We start from the raw sequence: 21,259 nt of genomic DNA on the forward strand, positions 1-21,259 counted from the left end.
CGGGCGGGGCGGGGCGGGGCGGGCGGCGCCTCGGGGTCCACGCGGGCTCGGCGCCTCGGGGTCCACGCGGGCTCGGCGCCTCCGTCACGGCGCAGGCCGGGGGACGCCGAGTTACCGAGCCGCCCGGCCCCGCAGCCGCACCGCAGCGGCCCCCACCTCAAAGGACATGTTGAGGGAGTTCCGCCCAAGGTGGCTTTTAGTTTTTATTTTTAAAGAACTTATTTATTTAACATTCATGGAGCAGCAGGCTGCACGCAGGGAGCCCGACGCGGGACTCGATCCCGGGACCCGGGTCACGCCCTGGGCCGCAGGCGGCGCCGAACCGCCGAGCCCCTGGGCGCGCAGGGCCTGACCAGATCTCCGCCCAAGTCAGGGTCTGGGGACGGGGACCCACGTCGGGCCCCACGCTGTGCGCCGTCGGTTTCAGATCCTGTCCCTGATGTGCACGTGTACACGTTGGTGCACGTACGTGTGCGTCCGCGTGCAGAAAGCCGCGGCCTCCCCGCGGGCGTTACTCCAGGGCCCGTGGAAGAGTCCGCGGAGGAGGGTCTGGAGCTGAGTGACCGCATCGCGGAAAACGGCCCAATTGCGAGGGAGCGATTTCGCCCCGCGGAGGAGCCACACGACGCGGCGGCTGGAGGCGACCCTTGTGCACACCGAGCGCCCCCCCCCCGCCAGGAGCCGGCCCTCCTGCGGGGCTTGCTCTCGCCCCTGGGCCGCTCTGCCGGGTTTGGGACCTCAGCGGCCGCCGCGGGGAGGTAGGTGCCCCACGCGATAGGAGAGGGAACAAGGCCCCGACGTGCTGGGACGTCTGAGCCGCGCCCTCGCCATAAACGGGACGCGGACATCCGGGGGCTCACTGGGTCCTTCTCCGCTGCCCTAGACTGGGCACCGTGAGTGCGTAATTCAGTAGGAGTCATCATTTGTTTCCTCCAAAATGTCACTGTAAAATGCTGATTCAAAAAAAAACCCTGCATTGGCTGTGGTGTGGATTCTACAGGGTCACGGAGTCAGGGCCTCCGGTCTTCTCTCCCCACAGATGCGAGGTCCCAGGAACAGCGCTTGGCACATGGTAGGTGTGCAGTAGGTGTGCCAGGGGCCGAGGAAAGACGTGAATTGTACACGGGGTGCGGTCAGACAGTCTAATGGTTGAGGGCACAAACCCGCGCCAGGTTGCTGAGGTTCTGGTTCCAGGGCTCAGGAGCTCCGTGACCTCAGACAAGTTACTTCACGTCCCTGGGCTTCATCGACAAATGGGGGATGACGCCAGGGCCCGCTGCAGAGGGTGTCGTGCTAAAGGAGTTCACTTAGAGCAGTGCCCGGTGCACCCTGTGACTTGAATTCCTGTACGTGCCGCTCAGAAGACTCCCAAAGCGGGCCCAAGCGCCTGACGAATGGTCTTTCTCCAGGGGAGCCCCTGTGACGATCACATTCCTCAAAAAATCCAGTCAGTATCTGCGGGCCCACACGCTCCCCACATCCTCTGCCATCTAGAGGTCACGTCTAACCCTCCCCACCCCATTGAAGTGGAGGTGCTAATGACGTGCTTGTACCTGATGCACTGTGCCTGACTTGCGGCTGGCTGGCGCCCAGGCTGCGTCTTCCAGGGCGGTGTCGTGTCTGCTGTTAGCAGGATCCCTCACCTCTGGGGCGGAGCCCCTGTGTAAAAGCCCAGCGCAGCCCGAGGCTGCCGTACTGTGAGGCAGCCCAGCGCCGCATGAGGCCACTTTTGTGTGCCTTTCTCCGCCCTCGCTGAGGTCCCAGCCAGCAGCCGGCAGTGACCACCAGTCATGAAGAGGCCAGACCCCTCCAAATGACCCCAGCCACGGAGTGGCCCGGACACTGTGGAACAGAGACAGGCTGTGCCCCCAGGCCCTTCCAGGTCCTAACCCACAGAACTAGGACACTACTACTAATGGCTCTTACCTGTGCTTAGCGTGGTCTGTTACACAGCACTCGGTAGTACCTGGGACAACATAGAGGATTTCTAGACAGCATATACGTGCTAACCATCCCGAAGGCCTCTGCTCCTCCCAAAGGGTTGGACTCCGCATGTCAGAGAATGCGTACCACTTGCCCATCCCCCGCCTAAGGTCTCCTTGCTGAGAAATCCTGTCTACTCGCTTGTCTGATCCAGCGGTCTTTATAACCAACCTGTGTCCCCAATAAAGCAGGAGTTGTGGCTGAAGACGAAGGGGCCTGGGATTTTTGCACAGGGAGGCCCTTTGCTGGACTAGCCACCAGACTGTCCCTGCGTGGTCAGGTTGGCAGGGACAGACTTGCCCAGGGCCAGAAGTCCCACTTTCCACATGAGCTGGGTAAGAAATGGTGAACCCTGAATAGTCGTCACTGGGCGAGCACTCATTTCCTTCACAGAACAGCTCATCACCCTCTTCATGTGGATGAGAACAGACACCGGCACCTGGGCTCAGTAAAACGGAGCACAGGGAGTTCCTGGCGGGACAGAATAGGGACCTGGGCTACCCGGGAAGCTGGGCAGCCCGTACTAGAGCCCGTACAGGTTTTTACTGATCTTTCAAGCCAGTCACGGAAGTTAAAATTCAAAAGCACAGGAGCCTATATAGTAAAACCAGTCCCCACCAAGGACGTCGGCAGAGGACGGTTTCATTCTTTAACACCAGATTCCTATGCTCTTGCTGTGTGCCAGCTACTGTGCCAAGTAGTTTATCCATAATCCCATTTGTTGTCCCAATGACCCGAGGAAGTGATTTTTAACCCCATTTTGCAGATGAAGAAATGGCAAGGTGGAGGACTCAGGTGACTTACCTGTGGGGACAATGCCGGTTAGCAGAGCTGTGTACCCTCGGGTGTCCCAGCTTACCTGTGCACTGATGCTCCTCCGTCTGTGCTCTAGCACTTCTTGTGGGCGAGTGGCCAACGTGGCGTCGCCCAGTGTGGGGCCACACCCACACACCCTGCCGTGCAGCGCACAGGGGAGCCCCACCAGGAACCTTCTGAGGACTGGTTTGCAGAGTGAGCTCCCCACTGGGTGCTGAGAAGTAATTTGGTTTCTGACTCTCAGAAATCCCACTGCTTCAGGGACAGGTACACCCTGACATGGTCGTAATAATGCCACATACAGGAGCTTATCATGTGCCAGGTACTGGCCTATTCTTACTCCACGAATCCTCAAAGTAGCCTTGAGGAGACGGTACTATTATTGTCTTTTACAGATGAGAAAACTCAGAGCAGAGATAGTAAATAATTTGCCCAAGTCCAACAGCCAGTAGGTGAAGGGCCTGGATCTAAAGCTTCACGGCTTCTGGAGGGTGAGCAGGAGCTTCTACTGCAGGTTATCATTAGGATTTCAGACACTCTTGTGGACAGTCCAGCTTCACATTCCGTCCCCAACCCCTCACCAGTGTTTCTTTGAGGGAACTCGCTCTCCATCCTAGGAACGCCTGTCTGCCTCGAGCAAGTGGTCACCAGTCACCTGTGAGAGAAGCTGCATCGAGTGGAGTGGTTCTTCCCCCTTACAAAAGAGCCCTGTCATGGGCAGTGACTCAGCACCTCTTAGACTTGCAGGTGGGGCGGGGAGGGGTGCCGGCCCTGTCTGGCTAAGTAGTCACATCCAGGCTGAGAGCTTCAAACGCGGAACATTTAATGAAAAGGGTCGCCTCCCATGATAGCTCTGTGAGCCCCTGCACTTTTCTGAAAGAGGTCAGAGGTCAGATTCCGCACCAGCTGTCAAAACAAGGAAGCCCTTTGCTCTATTCTAGGGTACTCTCAAGGCTTTCTAAAGCATTCCAGAGAAATCTTCCTGGAGTTAGGCTGCTGGAATAAGACAATTACACTGGCATCAGGCCACAGAACACTATGAAGTATGCTGGCAGGAACTTTTGTCCTTGAGTAAATAAGATAAAGTCGATAGGCCAGATTCAAGGAGGAGGCTTGGTTGCTAAAAATCCCACCCCAAAACCAAGCACCTGGCTCAGGGCCAAAGAGAAAGAGGCGGGCACCCTGAGCCCACCATGTCGTGTAGTAGTATCAAGTGTGACAACACGAAAGGCATGAGGACTGTCATCAGTGCACGTCCATGGACCCAGTGCCCAACCTGGGAACACATTCAGATCCCCTGTATCCCCTTCTCATCCTTTCCCACACAGTTAATCAGGATCCTAACTTTGCTGTGTTTCTTGTATTATCCTGGAGTCTTCTTTTGGAGAAAACGCAGAGGAAAAACTGAACAAGGCTCAAAGGAAATAGACTCCAATGTGATGAAACCTGCTGCAAACCTTTCTGCCGGGGGTGAGGACGGCTCACTGTGGCCAATGTGAGACTACTTTAGTCTAGAGAAGACGGTAAGTAGAATGTACCTTTTATTAAGTGGAGAATGGGAAATCTATTACATGATACGAAGATTCCAGTTTGAGAAAATCCCACAGCAACCCTTCCCATCTATGCGTGCCTCTATCAGGGGAATTTGCCCTGCCTCCCTAATCACAGGGGACACGTGGAAAACTGCTGCTGGGAGCTGACTCATGATTCACGCTGGTGTGCACACGGGCACCTCCTGCTTGGCCCCAAGGGGGCCAGGCCAGAGGGCACAGTGCTGCTAACCCAGCTACTTTACAAGTAAACTCACATTAACTTTTTCAGGAGTCTCTTATGAGAGACTACTTTAAAAGGTCTGAGCAGAAAGTAGGGCAGAGAGCTGTGTAAGCAGTGGCAAGTGGCAAGTGGAATGTCCCAGTCTAGGGAATTGTGGCGGGTAACCAGTCTGGTCAGGCATTGTATGAAGAGGACGACACGCTGCCACCGTGGCCTGTCCAATTGGTGTGGACAAACTGTCCGGGTTTGGCTAAGAGTTCGTAAGTGTGAGCCCCAAAGTAATCCCGCTGAGCCTGGAAAACAAGAAATTGGGTTGGTTGGAGTAATAAGTGCACACGCCGCCCTCAGCACCAGCCAGGTCGATGTTTGGCACCTACTCCGAGAGCTCACCTGGATGAGGTTGGCCGGTAGCATCTCGTGTCTGTATCCATCATAGAAGGAAAGGGCGGTGGTGAAGCAGGGCATGGGGACACCCGCCTGGACTCCGGTGCTCACTGCCCGCCGCCACGAGTCCTGAGCAAACACAAGCCACAGACAGAGAAGATAACCGCTCCCAGTCAAAGCAACAGAATTCCATGGGCATCGACGCCCGTAAGTGAAACACAAAACCCGCTGAGACGGTTCCCACCACCCAGCGGGGGAGACCTACCTGGCAGTTTTCAACCGCTGACTTGAAAAAGTCATCAAGTAGTAGATTCTGAAGTTGTGGGTTCCGATCAAACGCATCCTTTATCTTTCCCAGGAACACGCTGAAATTAGGAGGGAACAAATGAACGAACGTTAGCCTCAGCACGCTGAATGCCGGCAGAGCAGGGAGAGAAGTCGGGAGCAGACACACGCCCTAGCAGGGTACAAGCTTGCTCTCCTCATCCCTTTAAGCCAGCTGCTGGCTCAGTGAAGAGGGTGCCAGAGTCCCAAGAGGCAAGGCCAGAGGGCACGATGGTTCTCACAGGATCACTTTAAAGGGTGTAGCGCAGACAATCTAGTTTAACAGCTGACATACGGCATAAAGGCAGGATGTGACCATATAAACCAGTCCCAGGGAAACTGTCCACACAGGCGCAGAGACCACCACTCTCTGTGCCCCCCGCACTCACCTCCTGATGATGCAGCCCCCTCTCCACATCAGGGCGATGGCACCATAGTTGAGGGTCCAGCCAAATTCTGTAGCTGCCTGTCTCAGCAGCATAAAGCCTTGCGCGTACGAGATGATCTTGGAAGCATAGAGGGCCTAAAGAACCACGGCCCCGTCAGAGCGAGAGCCAGCCACGTGCCCCCCGCCCGTGGTGCAGGTCCTAGCATGGACAGGGGTAACAGGATGGGGCTGGACTCTGCTGCCCCCACCTGGGCCTCCCACGTCCTCCCACCCCACTGCCTCCCGAAGCGCCAACAAGCACCACGGCCAGGGACTGGGCCCCACCTTCCGAATATCTTCCAGGAATGCTTTCTTATCACCTTCAAACTGCATCTTCTGGGGACCCTTCAGCTTTTTGCTAGCCTGAATCCTCTCATCCTTCAGAGATGATAAGCATCGAGCAAAAACCGCTTCTCCTGCGCAGGGGAGGGGATAACATTACCAAAGTTCACAGAAAACCGGAGGGTAAAGAGTACACATAAGCCAGAGAGGGTGAGGAAAACTAGAAAAGGAGCTGGATTTCCAACAGTGCAAAGAGCTGAAGTCTCAACCTTGGGCCACAACATCTAACCTGGTGCAGAAAGAACTTTTAAGCTTAAAAAAGGTTTTGAATTTTGAGAAAGCTCTAGACAATTTGAGAACTACAAGTCCAAACAAGTCAATCTTCCAACATAAATACAGGTATCAACCACAAAGATCAACACAACATTCAGAAGGGGAATTGGAAGTGCCTGGCTGGCTCAGGCGGTGGAGCATACGACTCTTGATCTCAGGGTTGTAAGTTCAAGTTCGAGTCACAACACAGGTGAAACCACTGTTATTCAGAATTTGTCCGTTGGTCCACATATAAAGTTTCACTTGAGAGAAATTTAATTTTAATTTTTTTTAAAGATTTTATTTATTCATCAGAGAGAGAGAGAGAGAGGCAGAGACACAGGCAGAGGGAGAAGCAGGCTCTATGCAGGGAGCCCGACACAGGACTCGATCTCGGGTCTCCAGGATCACACCCTGGGCTGAAAGCGGCGCTAAACTGCTGGACCACCTGGGCTGCCCGAGAAATTTAATTTTTAAATGTTCAAACTCTCTTCCTTAGAAGCACTCACTACCCCCTCGAAAACTAGTTACCATCAGGGTGCCTTGGGATTGGGCTGGATGCTTGGCTACGGTTGCACTGCCTGGACATGGGGCTCATCTGAAACGAGTACTGACTAATAGCACAGGCTCAACCCACAAAAACTCCACGTGTAATTGTTAAAATTTAGTTTCTAGTACGTCCATCAGCACCACGATTTTATTTGAATAAATGACATCATGATATGGTATTTTAGTATCAAGACATTTACCATCTTCAACAATTAGCCCTTATAGAAGACTCCTGCTCCGCTGACAATTTATAGAACTAGGATAAATTACTCGAAATATTCCTTCCCCCACAGACAAAATGAAGTCAAATCTCTGGTCTTTGTTTTCAAGGAAAAGAACCAGCCCTACACCTGACCACCCTGCCCAAACTCCAAGCACCCCACGAGCAAGCATCGCTCATCCTGGGGCAGCACCCCTGCCATGCCAGTAGCGCACACGCACGGTGGCTGGGTGCTGGAGGGGGACTCAGCGCGGGAGGGCGGAAGCCTCTGGGTAACAGCTGGCGCAAGGAGGCCAGCGTGGCGCAACACTCGGTGTTACCCAAGGATCAGCCCGAGACTCACTTCCCCCTTAGTTCCCCAAATGAGAATGGCATCGAGGAGGGAGTAGGCCTGGCCCACCTTCCACTGGCAGAAGGGGACCAAGTCTCTCAAGCGAGAGGAACCTACAGTACTCCTGTTGGAGTCCGCGATGGAGAAACCGTCCCCCGCTGTCGTCCCCGAGGTCCCTGCCCAGGGCGGCACCCAGCGACTAGCAAAAAAGTGACTGCTTCCTTCTGCAGAGCTGGCTATGCAACCAACTTGTCCTCAGGGCACCTCCCAGCACTGTCCCTGGTCACGGGGAGCCATGGTTCTAGCAAATGAAAAGGAGTGGGGAGACGAGGGAGGGAAAGGCCGCCCGTGACCGGATGAGCAGAGGGGAGAATCTGTTTTACTGGACGGGGAGCAACGATTAGCCTTTCATTCAGCATGCTAGCCACCTTGTTTTATTCTCCATTTTCAATCTTGCCAGAAGTGTACCTATCTTATTCTTAAAGGACTAACTTGTAGTTTTATTAATCCTCTTATTATTTGTTCTCTGTGTGTTTCTGCTTTCTAGAATTTCCTTTCCCCTGTATCTTGAGTCTGATGCTTAACTCACTGCTATTAAACAAACAATATGCATGAAAAAGACACACATGAATGGCCAGGATGGTGGCTTTTTGTTCTAAAGGGAGAGGAAGGAAGGAAGGAAGGGAGGGAGGGAGGGAGGGAGGGAATATAAAGGACCTGAAATGTATAGGTAATACTCTCTTTTTAAAAAAATATCTGGGGGAAGGGCGCTTGGCTGGCTCAGTAGGAAGAGCAGGTGACTCTTGACCTCAGGATCATGACTTCAAGCCCCATGCTGGGCAGAGATTACTTAAAAATAAATAAACCTTAAATAAAATAAAGTAATAAATATCAGGGGAAGGGGGACACCTCAGCAGAACATTTATAATAAATGCTGAGTACGTAAGCTTATGTCATTTGGTAAACTTGTGTATGAAAAATTTCGTTACGTTGACCTTCCCCCTTAGACAGTCATGGGGGTCACCAGCCACTGTTCAGTCACTCAGACAAAAGCAACCCTGAAGGTCGAACTGGGTAGGAAAGCCAGGCACTCCCACGTGCATCTCAAAGCCACAGGAAGGAGAGAAGAGATTCAAGGGCATCAGCCTCTTGCGCTGGAGCAGAAGGCACCGGAGGCCGCCCACGTTCCCCTGAAGACCCGCTCCCTAGTAGCCAGGCTACCCCCATCTTCCAGGACAGCGAGAGCAAAACCAGTGAGACGAGAGGCTTCAGCGGAGGCCAGGCCGCACGTTACCAATGAGGGTGACGGGAACGCCGTACTCCAGGGCTGATATGGCAGTCCACTTCCCCGTGCCCTTCTGCCCTGCGCTGTCCCTGATCTTGGGCAGCAGGTGTTGGCCATCACTGTCTCGGAACTTGAGAATATTGGCGGTGATTTCAATGAGGAACGAGTCGAGCTCCGTCTTATTCCATTCCTCAAATGCCTAGTGCGGGACGCGAGAGGAAACCGGGTGAGAGAAAGCAGGGGCTGCCCAGAGGCCCCCTTCCCTGGCTCACCGCCTTCCTCTGCAAATACAGACCCAGGCGCTCCATCTGCTCCGCCCCGAGGCTCCAGGGCTCTAAGTGCGTGCGAGCGCTGCCTCCCAAGCTGAGTTTTCTGCTCACCACCAGTCAGCGGTATGTGAGGTATGTGACTTCAGGTGGTCATGCCAGTGACTGCCAGCACCTGCCAGCACGTTCTTCCCACAGAGCCGATCGCTCCTCACCTCACACCACTGCCCCCTCAGAGGCCTTCCCTGCTCCCCTGACCTCCTTACTCCCGTCTCCTCTTCTGTGTAACAGTTACCGCCAACGAATGTCTGCGTAATTGCTAGCCTGGCTTCCCAGCTCTGTGCAGACAGGGACTTTGGTCACATCCCCAAGGTTTAGAACAGTTTCTAGCACACAAAGCAGCAGGCGCAGTATTTGTTGAATAGATACGTTAACCTCTAAGTCAGTCACATTTGAACACAAAAAATGAAAAGCGCTCTTCCAACGAAAATCAAGTTAAACTGTTTTGGAAAGAACAGTCAAGGCAAATCAGTGAAGCCAAGTGGGGACTGCCAGGAGGACGGGTGCCGGGTGGTCTGAGTGGGTGGAGGGTGCAGATCATGATCTCAGGGTCGTGAGTTCAAGCCCCACACTGGGTGAAGACGATTAAAAAGGTAATAAACTTTAATAAAACAAAAAAATGAGGAGGAAAACCTGTAAACAAAATTCTGGAAGGGTTCTTCTGCAGACATCTCACAAGTAAGTATTCCTAAATCGTGTTCCACATGAAGTCACTGGGAGCAGAAATTGCAGATGGTGAGAGAGAGGACTACGGTGCTGGCCAGCAGAGCCACGCCTCGAGAAAAGGACTGGACAGGTGATGAATGCGCCTTCCTCTTTTCAGTTAAAATAAATGTTACCTAGTAACGATGCAGACTGTCTAGAGAATGGAGTCCTGACGTTTACCTCGACGTGTATTTTTAAAAGATCAAACTGATAGAGGGATAGACAGATAGATATTCGATCAGGTTTAGTAAAATGCCAGAGGAGAATCTGGGTGGTGCACACACAAGTGTTCTTTCAACTCTGCTGTATGTTTGAACATCTGGTTCATGATAAAATGTTCCCCCCACTCTGACCTTTTTGATTAACTGTCAAACAGCCAGTCCCAACCTGACCAGGAAAGCAAGTTTCGATTCCACCTCCCATGGGGGACGATGAGAGGACCAGTAAAAGGCCACAGGCCTGACAAGGGAATGGTCACTAAATGGTGGTAATGACTGCCGCCCAGGTAACCTGGGGACTCGGCTTAGTGACCAGCTGTCCTATCTTACCGCGTCCCCTGATGGAGGCCGAGACCAACCTGCCACCAGCAGTGACCACAGGAAGGAGGCAGAGGAAGGCTTCGTCGTGGCCAGCAAACCCCTCTCATCTGAGCAGAGTCCCCTGCGGCCAGGGGCAAGGCCTGGGACTCACCTCCGCCATCCCGTTATGCTCCATGCCCAGCACATCCCTCATCAGGTGGTAAGCCTCACAGATGAGCTGCATGTCCCCGTACTCTATCCCATTGTGCACCATCTTCACAAAGTGTCCTGCTCCTTCGTCTCCCACCTGTCAGAGCAACGAGCACCAGGAGGCCGTCAAAGCGGCGGGTTAATACCTCAGAAAAGCCCACGTCAAGTTCTTTGGCAAGGCTCCCTCCCCCTATAAAAAATGACAAATATGAAGCAAATATCTGCAGTATTTTTAAAATTAAGAATCGCTTCATAACAGCTCCACACAGCTCAGCACAGTCCGGCGTGACTGCAGACTCACTCTGAACTCATTCCTCTCAGGGTTTTTCCAAACATCCCAATTCACTGCGAGCGCCCACAGCTCCTCACCCACTGTCTCCCATCCTCTCTTGCTACTAAGGGCCCCGTGCCCCCAGCCCTGCCCCCAAGTGAAAGGAGCCCTCGTCCTCCTGAGGTCACCGCTCTCCTACTCACCGGGCTTACAGTAAGTCGGCTAAGTAAATCACTTGTACTTTTAAAAACATAAATGTATCGTGGTTGTTTCTAACGGCTACCAAGCCCAGAAACGTGTTCCTGCCAGAGTCTCCCAGCGGCCAAGACACGGACTTATAGGAACACTGGCAAGATGTATACAGTCAGAACACCAGCCTGTGAGTTTAGGGCAAGAAACTCGACTACGGATCCTTAGTGCTTACAGTGTCAGTCCCACTGGCTCGTTCCGTCCCTGCAGGCGAGCTGCGCGGGAAGCCAAATAATCTGAAAACTGTCTAGTGGGCCGGGAGTCAGAACAAAGGGGTATCGTGGTCAAATACTCGGTGGCATCGGGTGCTGCTGTCAGGTGCATCCATCCCCACGACAGGCGTCCCCCTGCGATGTCTGCCGGGCCTGGTGTGCCGTCTCTGCTCTGTCACCGCGGGGAGCCGTACTGTGGACGCCCACATCACAGACTTCCACCCTCTGAGCTGCCCTCTTCTGATTTGGACACCTTCTGTGGCTGCTGAGTAACAGGGCTAATCACATTACTTCACCCCATCCTTCCTGTAACTTCACGAATGAACTAAGGCGTCCCTGCTCTTAGTATCTCTACCAGCTTTTTCAATATCCTGAGACTAACGCCCTGAGGCTACAGAAAGTCAATCCCCGACTTGATCGGGACACTTGAGGGCCAGTGCTAGTTTTTTCTTCACCGTTCTGTCCTAAGCATGTCTACAAAGAGGGGGCTGTTGCTGTCCTGTTACTGTAGTAATCAGCAACTGAGGCCCGAAAGTTCCCTTCCTAATCCTTCATACTAATGAGAAAATCCTCAACCCTCCAAACCCAGCCCAGCACCCTCTTGGCCTAGGCAGACTTTGCCCGAACTCCATGATGGCTGGTTAAAATGTATGGACCAGCGTGGGGTGCCCGCTGCCATCACGGGCCTGGTCAGGCCTCCCCGATTCCTCGTACACCTCAGGCCTCTTCCATCTCCCCTCTTAACCTCCCTCATACAAAATAAAACTAAAAAATGGGATTAGGAGCTAAAGAGACCTCGGAGACCATCCAGCCCACCCCCCATATTTTATAGACGAGAACACTGAAGCCCACATACTGTACTGAGTCACTCATGTCACACAGTGAATGGAGAGCCAGAATTACAGGCCAGGTCTCCCAGCCTAGTGCCTTTCCCACCCATGGCATGGTCCAAGGCTGCAGCGGGGATAAAACTGATTTTAGCAGCAACACAAAATGCAGGGAGGGAGGCATAAAGGAGTGAGCCTGGGCCTCCCTTCCATTTCGTGAAGGCAAAAGGCCATGTATAGCGTACTCTGTTCAAGCACAGAATACCTGCATCCCAGGCTACGGGAGAGATTGTCCACATCCGTGGCCAGGACATCTGACCGCATCAGCCACTCAGTCCTCCTTCCATGCAGGCAGAGAAAGCCCGCTTTTGATTCTGACATTTTCTTCATTTTCATGAAGTCACACGGCTAAAACAAATCTCGCTTCACCTCATCCTTGCTGTACCTTCTTAAAGAATCCAACTTTTAGATGAATTGAGGAGGCCTATTTCTAATACCAGCCTCAAGGCTCTGAAATATTAAGATGCAAGGACATGTAAAACAGGCATGCATCTTGGGCCTCAGCTGCGCTAGCGACTTCAAGACTGAGATGCTTGTCACACAACTAACTGCTGCCACAAGGTGGTCCTGGCTGTGTGCACTGTGTCATGTTTGCGCCCAAGTTACCACCTGGCTTGAAAGAGAAGCCAGAACTTGCCCAGTCACAGCAGGGTTCCCCCGATCCAACCTTCGCAGCGATGCCTTGGAAGATGGTCTTGATGTGGGGCCTGTGGGGTGGAACCGTGTAGTTTAGCTGCTGAAAAGAGGACTGAGATCTCAAATATTCAAGGACCTCCCGCCACCCCCGATTTTTTTCTCCAAATAGGAGGTGGAAGCACCCCCCTTCATGGAAAAAGTAACCAATGTGCCAAGACCACGAGGTAAGCCCATCAGAGGCTGCAGACTATCTGGTTAAAGCAGACAGACCCGCTGGAAGCATGAAAGCACCCGGAGAAATTTCCTCTGCACTGTCAAAAGGAGCTGTGATTCCAAACAGCAAGCAACAGGGAAGTTCCTGCAGAGGCAGATGCCTTTTACGAGTCTGGATGCAGGTCACCGGGCGGGGCGCGATCCTGGGAGTGCAGAACTGCACAGGTTTCCCAGAGCAGAGTTCCTTATTACCCCGAGGAAGGCTGCTGTGCTTCGTCCCTCCCACTGCCCCGCAGGAGGCCAGGTTAGCTCACGAGGCTTTCTGCTTCTGGTCTCCTCACTACTTACTAATAAAGGCTTCTTTACAACAAGTTTTTGGTAAAGACACAGAATTGACAGAATTGCAAAGTTAACGTTCAGGATTAGAGCTCAGACAGCTAAATGTTAAGCTTCAGAACATCACGGAGCTCGTACTGAGCATTTCAGATGATGGTGCGGCTTCTACTTCTCCAGCTGGGCCTGGGAGAATGAGTCCAGGAGCAACTGGGGCACCTGCGCCTTATCAGATGTCCTCACGTGTATCATCTGAGTGCCTAGCCCGAGATAAATGTTCGTAAGCTTCTGAGAGGCAGGAAGGAAGGCCTCTCTCTACTTCTAGATTTCACATACTGCAGGGGCGCCTGGGGAGGCTCAGTCGGTTAAGGGTCTGACTTTTGATTTTGGCTCAGGTCATGATCTCAGGGTCCTGGGATCGAGTGCTGTGCTGGGCTCTGCATGCAACAGAGTGTCTGCTTGGGATTCTCTCCCTACCTCTCCCCTTGCTGAAACTTGTGCACCTGTGCACACACGCTCTTGCTCAAATAAATAAAATCTTTAGATTTCACATGCTGCAAAGAATTCCCCAACCTATTCATCAGAGAGGGAATTTTTTATTTAAGATTTTATTTATTATTTATTCATGAAAGACACAGAGAGAGAGAGAGGCAGAAACACAGGCAGAGGGAGAAGCAGGCTCCAGGCAGGGAGCCTGACGTGGGACTCGATCCCGGGTCTCCAGAATCACACCCCAAGCTGCAGGCAGCACTAAACCGCTGCGCCACCCGAGCTGCCTGAGACAGGGAGTTTAAAAAATAATCTTCCCCAGTAAGCCCTACACCTCTGGGAACTAGGCTGGGTCACTCCTTACTTTTATACTTAATATAATTCTAGCATATTTGGAATTCAAACTCCTTCAGAAAAGAATGGTACCTTTCCACATCTCCCTCAACAAGATCCCTCCTTTGCTCGCTCTTTCTCTTCTGCTTCTCCAGCCCTGTCTGGTTCTCTCAGTCTGTGTCAGGGGTTATTACTACTTGCACCTTTTCATTTGGATTCTCTGTCCTGCTTGCCCCCCACCCCCACGCCTTACGCACTCCTCCTCTTACATCACCAGTGCACCTCCCCCTCTATGGCCAACACTTCCTCTTACATACAGCACAGTGAACAGTGCAAAATTCGTTTTTCCCACAAGTCAAATAGAAAACTTCTACCTCGTTTTCCCAGGCACAAAACAGGCAGGCCGTGTCAGATTTTTCCATTACTCACAATTGTTAAATAAACAGTTATTTTAGGACTGTGCATCAATTATAGAGGCAGACATTACTTCTAACTTCAGACCGTGCCCAGGACATTATTCGAACAGAACCTTCCTTAAAGCCTCTGAACTCTGTTAAGCCTGTTGAGAACGTCCTAGTGTCAGTCTTGGAGGAAGTAACAGAAGACAAAACACAAAAGAGAATATGCACATATGTGATGTCAAAGTAGTGAAAAGTATAGATAAAAGAAATATTTCCAGCATTTCCAACACTCAGGCACCACTGAGATCAGGGTGGCAGAAATGCCCATGGCTCATCTTCCTCACAGCTCAGGCTCCCTTATGCTGACATGGGGGTGGCACCTTGGATACTCACCAGGCCTCTTTGTCCCCTCCTGGCATAAGGGAGGGGCCATACCGGGCCCCCTCCTCTCCACCACTGACTCCACTCCCCACAAACAAGATTCCCTTGGCCTTGAGGTCTCGACACCGTCTCTGGCAGGAGAGAAAAACAATTTCATTATGCTTCCATAAAATAGTTTCTCTCAATGAATGAAGAGGAGGTAGAGGACAGGTATGGAGAGCCCACACTAGATATGAAATGGCCCAAGGATCCAAGAACCTGATCATTCAAGAAATTTTATCCTGGGGCACCTGACTGGCTCAGTAGTAGAACACACAACTCTTGATCTCAGGGTTGTGAGTTCAAGCTCCATGTTGCGTGGGAGTCTACTTTAATAATTAATTAAAAATTAATTAATAAAAAAGAGGAATTTGATTGCCTCAGTTTGAGTTAGGAAAAAAAAAAATCCGGGAGCCCAGCTGGCTCAGTCAATAAAGCAGGTGACTCTTGATCTCGAGGTTGTGAGTCTGAGCCCCATGTGGGTGTAGAGATTACTTATTAAAAAAAAAAAAAATTCATGAAGTTTAAAATAGCTACCCTTCCCCCAAAAGGAAATAATAAGGCCAACACACATTCTCGGTTCCCTAGAAGATCTAGTACCATAAGACTCCATTAAGAGTTGGTGGGTTTTCCATGGTTTTACTTTTAAGAGCTGGTTTCATACAAGTATGACTTTCTGCCATTCAGCACTTGAGATCATTCAGGGTCTCCTACACATGAGGCCAGTAGAGCCGTGGCTCTCAACCCTGTCGTACACGGACATCTCATGGGCTGGAGGCGGAGGGACAAGCTAGGCACACACGGGCAGCCCTACTCTATCTAAGCAGAAGTCATCTTTCTGAGTTCCACGTGTGATTGAGGAGACCTCAGGTATGTCTTAGCAGAGTAATGGTTGAGGATGGCAGCTCCACACCAAGCCCCAGGGTCAGCACTACAGAAGGACAGTCCACTCCTTTATCACAGGTGCTATACTGATACGTTTTTCTACAATGTTCTCAGAAGGAAGAACTCAGACTGAAGAATACTTACTGTGGTGTCCCTGTATTCAGAATTTCCTCCATCGATGATGATGTCACCAGTGTTCAACAGTGGTACCTGTAACCAGATACTAGCGTTAAGGTGGGCTGAAGAAATGAAAGACAAAAACAGAATGTACTTTAACCAGTTGAAACAAACAAGAATTTCTCTCAAATAAATCCAGCCTAAAAGCATATACAGTTTAGTTTTCAGTAGTCCTCCCTCCCTTGGCTAGAGCTGGATCCTATGGGCAAGGGTAGGGCTAGCAGCCTAGTCAGAATTCTCTGCCAGTAAGATTGTTCTCTTTAAAATTTCATGACAACCAAAACCTACCTGCAAAATTTTATATTTCCATTGTGTGTCACTGGCTGCTTTACATCCCCAAACACTGGAAACAGGACTTGTTCTAAAGGATCACGCCACTTCCTGTAAAATCTGCTCAGGGCAGAGTGGAGGTCCATAAGTAGCCATCAGTTGGTTTGGTGCCTGACCAAATGACGTGATCAGCCCTGTCTGGAGATGGCAGGAGACCAGACCTCAAACTAGCACACCTTTCCACAGCACAGCTAAGCCTGACTCTATTAAGTTATTATTCAGACTCCCTGCACGAGGCTCCAGTGAACACGACTTCGTATTTTCTTATGCTGAAGAATAAACTACCACTTTCCAGTCCATTCTGTGCGTAGCTAATGGTGACCAGCTTAGCATCCTGCTACACAGAAAGCTTGGTACGTCCTTTCCTTATCACAGTGTTCTTCCTTTCTAGATCATTTTTTTTTTAATGGTGGCACACTGGTTACAAGGTCCTCTCCCGGCGGAGACACCCCCACTGTTAACATGACTCCCGTAAAACATCCCTTGCCTTTGTTTATTGTCACTACATTCTCACAGCGAAACATTTCTTCTAAACAGCTAATGCCTTGGTTTTTCAGAGCTGTTCCTACAAAATGGTTTTGAGTATCTTTTTTCTTTTTTAAAGATTGTATTTATTTATTCATGAGACACACACACACACACACACACACACACACACACACACACAGAGGGAGAAGCAGGCTGCATGCAGGGAGCCTGACGCGGGACTCAATCTCAGGACTCCACGATCACTCCTGGGTCGAAGGCTACACCACTGAGTCACCCAGGGATCCTGGCTTTGAGTATCTTCTTAAGTCATTTCCCCAGGTTCCCCTCCACCCATATGCCATGTGTAGTTTTGTGGGTTCTGCTGGAGGGAAGAGCACCCAAGGCTGCACGGCACTGGGAGCAAGCTTGTTGCCAGAAACTGTCTGTGAGGTATGTGGAGGGAAGGGCCCCAGAGGGGCCCCAGAAGCCGCTCACAGCATAGGTGCTTCAACCAATGTTGCTGGGCACAGTCCCCGGGGAAACAGCTATTTTCGCCATTGGCTCCTCCTCTCCCCCGGCCATCCCAGTGGGTGAGTGGTCGTGGGCCCTTCTGTGAGGGGACAGCCTGGCAAAGACCACATGCCCTGGCCCTGGGGCCATGGGGGGGTGCCTAAAGGAGGGGTCAGACTACAGCGTTAAAGAACCAGAATTAGCACCTAACGCAAAGCAGTCACCCTTCCGCTGAGACTCAGGGCCAGAAGTACAAAGCAGAACCTCTGGGGCACTCGGGACTTTGTCGCCTGCCCGCCCTAGCATGGCCACTGCAGCCCATACACGTATTTTTCTTCCAAAAAAAGATACACTTGCTAGAGTCAACAGATCATTCAGAAGTACCCAGGGCAGCGCGGGTGGCTCAGCAGTTTGGCGCCGCCTCCAGCCCAGGGCCTGATCCTGGAGACCCGGGATCAAGTCCTGCATCAGGCTCCCTGCATGGAGCCTGCTTCTCCCTCTGCCTGTGTCTCTGCCTCTCTCTCTCTGTGTCTGTCATGAATAAATAAATAAAACCTTTAAAAAAAAAAAAAGAAGTACCCAGCATGTAGTTCCTAGGATTCCCTAAGGGAATCTCATCATTCATATTAAATCATACAATGATTTACAAGCTGTTACTTTATACATATGCTGAGAAAAATGAAATCTCCTAACTTTTAGTGAAGAGAACTAAACATGCTTCATGTACAACCAAAATAATAAGTTTTTTTGAATATGAAAGACAGGGACTGAGATGAATACTGTTTGTTCCTACTGTTGATGAATTCTTATGGAAAGGTCTTAGTGTCCTCAGAATTTCATTCTTACGTAATTATTACCACCTGAGGATATGCGGTGACTTAATTAGTGCCAATCACGTTAAACAACACCAAGACATTTAAGCATCGTTTTGTCTGAACTGAGGAGTTCGCATCCAGACTCAGGAGAGAAAAAAAAAATCTCCTAAATAAAAATAACCGAAAGAAGGAAGGGGAGAAGCTGCCTCGCTGGCAGCAGCTGGGCGCAGAGCCGGCCTCACCAGTTTGCCAATGAAGTCGTCGACGGCCTGCCCAGCCTTCACCAGCAGTATGATCCGCCGCGGCTTCTTCAGCTTGGAGACCATCTCCTCCAAGGAGTGAGCACCAACCACTTTGGTTCCCTTTGCCTCATTGGCCAAGAAATCATCCACTTTGGAGACGGTCCTATTGAAGGCGCAGACCTAGAAGGACAAACGGTCGGATGAGGAGGACCCAGGGCACAGAGGACCTTCAGACCCTAGATTACGGGGAAGCTGCTCGGGCCGAGGTGAGGAGTGCGCCCGGGCAGAGGCCAGAGGCCAGAGGCCAGCGGCCGCGGCAGGTCAGCGGGGTCGCCCCCCGCCGGGCCCAGCGTCAGGCCAGAAGCCAGCAGCCGCCGCCAGTACTCGGGTCCGCCAGTACTCGGGTCCGAGTGGGCTCGTCCGGCTGCGCCGCTCACTCCTCGCTCCGCCCAGGTCTCAGCCGGCATCAAGGTGAGATTCTGCGCTCCCGGGGCGGGGGGGACGCCTCCTCGAGGATGGAGGGTGGAGGATGGAGGGTGGAGGGTGGAGGATGGAGGATGCGGCAGACCCGCGGCGTCCGAGCCACACTCCACGAGGTCACTGCTTCTCGTCCTGGGCCAAGGCCCCGTCCCGCGGGAGCCGCCGCAGCAGCAGGTGGTCGGGCTCCGGGGCCACCAGCACCGCCCCGCGCCCCGCCCCCGGCCCCGCGGGCAGCCCGCACGACTCACCACGAAGCCGTGGTCGTTCATGTTCAAGATCAAGTTCTGGCCCATGACCGCCAGCCCGATCAGCGCGACGTCGGCCCTGCAGGGAGGCGGGGGGAGGGTCAGCTCCGCTCCGCGCGTCCCCACCGCACCCCGACCGCATCCCCACCGCGCGCGCCCGCCCGAGCTCGCCGCGGACGACCCGCGTCCCCCCCGGGCTGCTCCCGGCTCCCCCCCCCGGCCCCCTGCTCCCGCCCCCCACCCCCTGCTCCGGGGCCTCCCCCCCAGGCTGCTCTCGGCCCCCCGGCCCCCTGCTCCCGGCCCCCTCCGCCCTCCCTCCTCCCCCGCCCCGGGCCTTCCAGAGGCGGCGACCCCGAAGGACCCGGGCTGCGGGCCGCGCTCCAGGACCGCGTGGCCCAGGACGTCGGGGCGGCTCCGCCGGGAAGTCCGGGGCCGCCGGGCCCCACTCACTCGGCCATGGCGGCGGCGGCGGCGGCGGCGGGGCAGGAACCACGGAGCCGGGGGCTGAGGGCGCGGCGCGGCGGCGAGGCTGAGTCCTAACCCCCAGGCTCCCGGGCCCCTCCGGCGCCGACCAATCGGAAGGAGGGGGCGGAGCCGTGCGGCCGCGCCATTGGCCCCGCCCGGCGCCTGTTAGACCACCCGACGCAAGCCGGCCCGCCCACTCCCAGGCCGGCCCAGGAGAGCGCCGAGCACATCGATGACCTCGCGGAAGCGGGCGGGGGGCTGGGCGCGGGGCCGCAGGCGCTGGGACAGCGGAGGGGGCCGGGCGCGGAGAGGGGGTGCCCGGGACAGGCCCGGGGGCCCGGGGAGGGCGCGGCGCCAGCGGAGAGGGCACAGGGGGCGGGGGGGGCCGGGGGTACGGGGGGCCGGGGAGGGGGCACAGGGGGCGGGGGGGGCCGGGGGTACGGGGGGGCCGGGGGTACAGCGGGGGCCGGGGGAGGGGGCACAGGGGGGGGCCGGGGATACAGGGGGCGGGGCGGGGCAGGGGGGCCGGGGGGCCAGGGGGCGGGGGAGCACGGGGCGAGGGCCGGGGGTATGGGGGGCCGGGGAGCACGGGGCCGGAGGCGGGGTCGGGGCCCGGGCGCGGAGGGGGTACCCGGGACAGGGACAACGCCTGTCGCCTGAGCCCCCCCCCGCCCCCCCCCCGCCCCTTCCTGCCATCGCTGCCGCGCGCTGCGGGGTTCAACCCCGTGGGGACGCGGTTCGTCCGGGCCGGTGGGTGTAGTGGGAGCGGGGAACGCGGGGGGACGCAGCAGGTGCCGAGAGGCGGCGAGCAGATGGGGCCTGAGAGGCCAGGCCCGGGCGCGGCGCTGACCTCCCGAGGCGCAGAGGACCCAGAGGCGACCCCGCAGCCTCCCGGTGGCCCCGATGCGGCCGGCATCTCCCGTCGCCCTGCACCCCCCTGCCTCCCCGCCGGCCTCCGGAGGCCGGTGCTACGGAACCAGGCTTGGCGCCTCCAGCACATGTGAGGATTTTTTCTGCGGACCCTTCATACCGTCTACCACGCACCTTGCACACAGTGCTCACGAGAAACGAGTCACAGGTGGTTGATGGCTCGTTAGTGACCCAGTTGTGACTAATTCAAGGCCTAAATTAGTTGGATCACACCAATTGCACAGATTATACACGTTTTAACAGATACATTATAAATGACTTACATGTAAGCCTGTGTCCCACCATAGTGTTTTTTTCCTACTGGAGGATGGGTACAAATAAAATCACAGTTAACAAGGTTTTTAAATGCATTATGGAATCTCACTCTGAATATTTAAAATCTCACAATCTACCTTGCATGTAAATATTTTCTAAAGAACATGAAATTTATTAGATACGAAACACAAAAGTCAAACCATCCGAATCAGGATCCGGTGAGCTCCCACCCCAAACCCCATAAAAACATTTCACATACGCCCACAATGGCTTCAGCGGTTTTGGATGAACCAGGCTGGCAGGAATCTTGGGGCTCTGCCAACCGGGTATCTCCACACTCCAGTGTTCAAGGAAGTTTGATCAATATGAACTCTGACACCACAGATCGGGGCTAGGCCAGGAAGTGTGTGTTTATCACCCCAGGTGATTCTGGATGACCTTTTGAAATAGTTCTCAAAGGGTGGTCCAGGACCCCTGCAGACAAGTGGGCCCAAAACGATTTCAATAGCACCAGCAAGATCTGACTTGCCTTTTTCATCCTCATTCTCTTTCATCCTCATCCTCATCC

General features: G+C 53.7%; 1 protein-coding gene and 1 long non-coding RNA gene across 2 annotated transcripts; one reads left to right on the forward strand and one right to left on the reverse strand.

The window, feature by feature from the left end:
• Positions 1-86: 86 nt before the first annotated feature.
• Positions 87-18,989, forward strand: LOC144314973 (uncharacterized). The gene is made up of 4 exons (XR_013380802.1): positions 87-758; positions 4,174-4,322; positions 15,889-16,008; positions 18,092-18,989. It is a non-coding gene; the product is annotated as an uncharacterized LOC144314973 (long non-coding RNA).
• Positions 4,328-19,610, reverse strand: PGD (phosphogluconate dehydrogenase). Its single transcript, XM_077899674.1, has 13 exons — positions 19,492-19,610; positions 19,045-19,120; positions 18,317-18,496; positions 15,919-15,984; positions 14,863-14,981; positions 12,702-12,771; positions 10,408-10,542; positions 8,696-8,885; positions 5,993-6,123; positions 5,670-5,803; positions 5,222-5,321; positions 4,963-5,085; positions 4,328-4,865 (listed from the first exon to the last, which is right to left on the reverse strand). The coding sequence occupies exons 1-13, from the start codon at positions 19,497-19,499 to the stop codon at positions 4,746-4,748; spliced, it is 1,452 nt and encodes a 483-aa protein (XP_077755800.1). The 5' UTR covers positions 19,500-19,610; the 3' UTR covers positions 4,328-4,745.
• Between the last annotated feature and the right edge of the window lie 1,649 nt (positions 19,611-21,259).

Source organism: Canis aureus, chromosome 5 (assembly GCF_053574225.1).
Source record: "Canis aureus isolate CA01 chromosome 5, VMU_Caureus_v.1.0, whole genome shotgun sequence".
Taxonomy (NCBI): domain Eukaryota; kingdom Metazoa; phylum Chordata; class Mammalia; order Carnivora; family Canidae; genus Canis; species Canis aureus.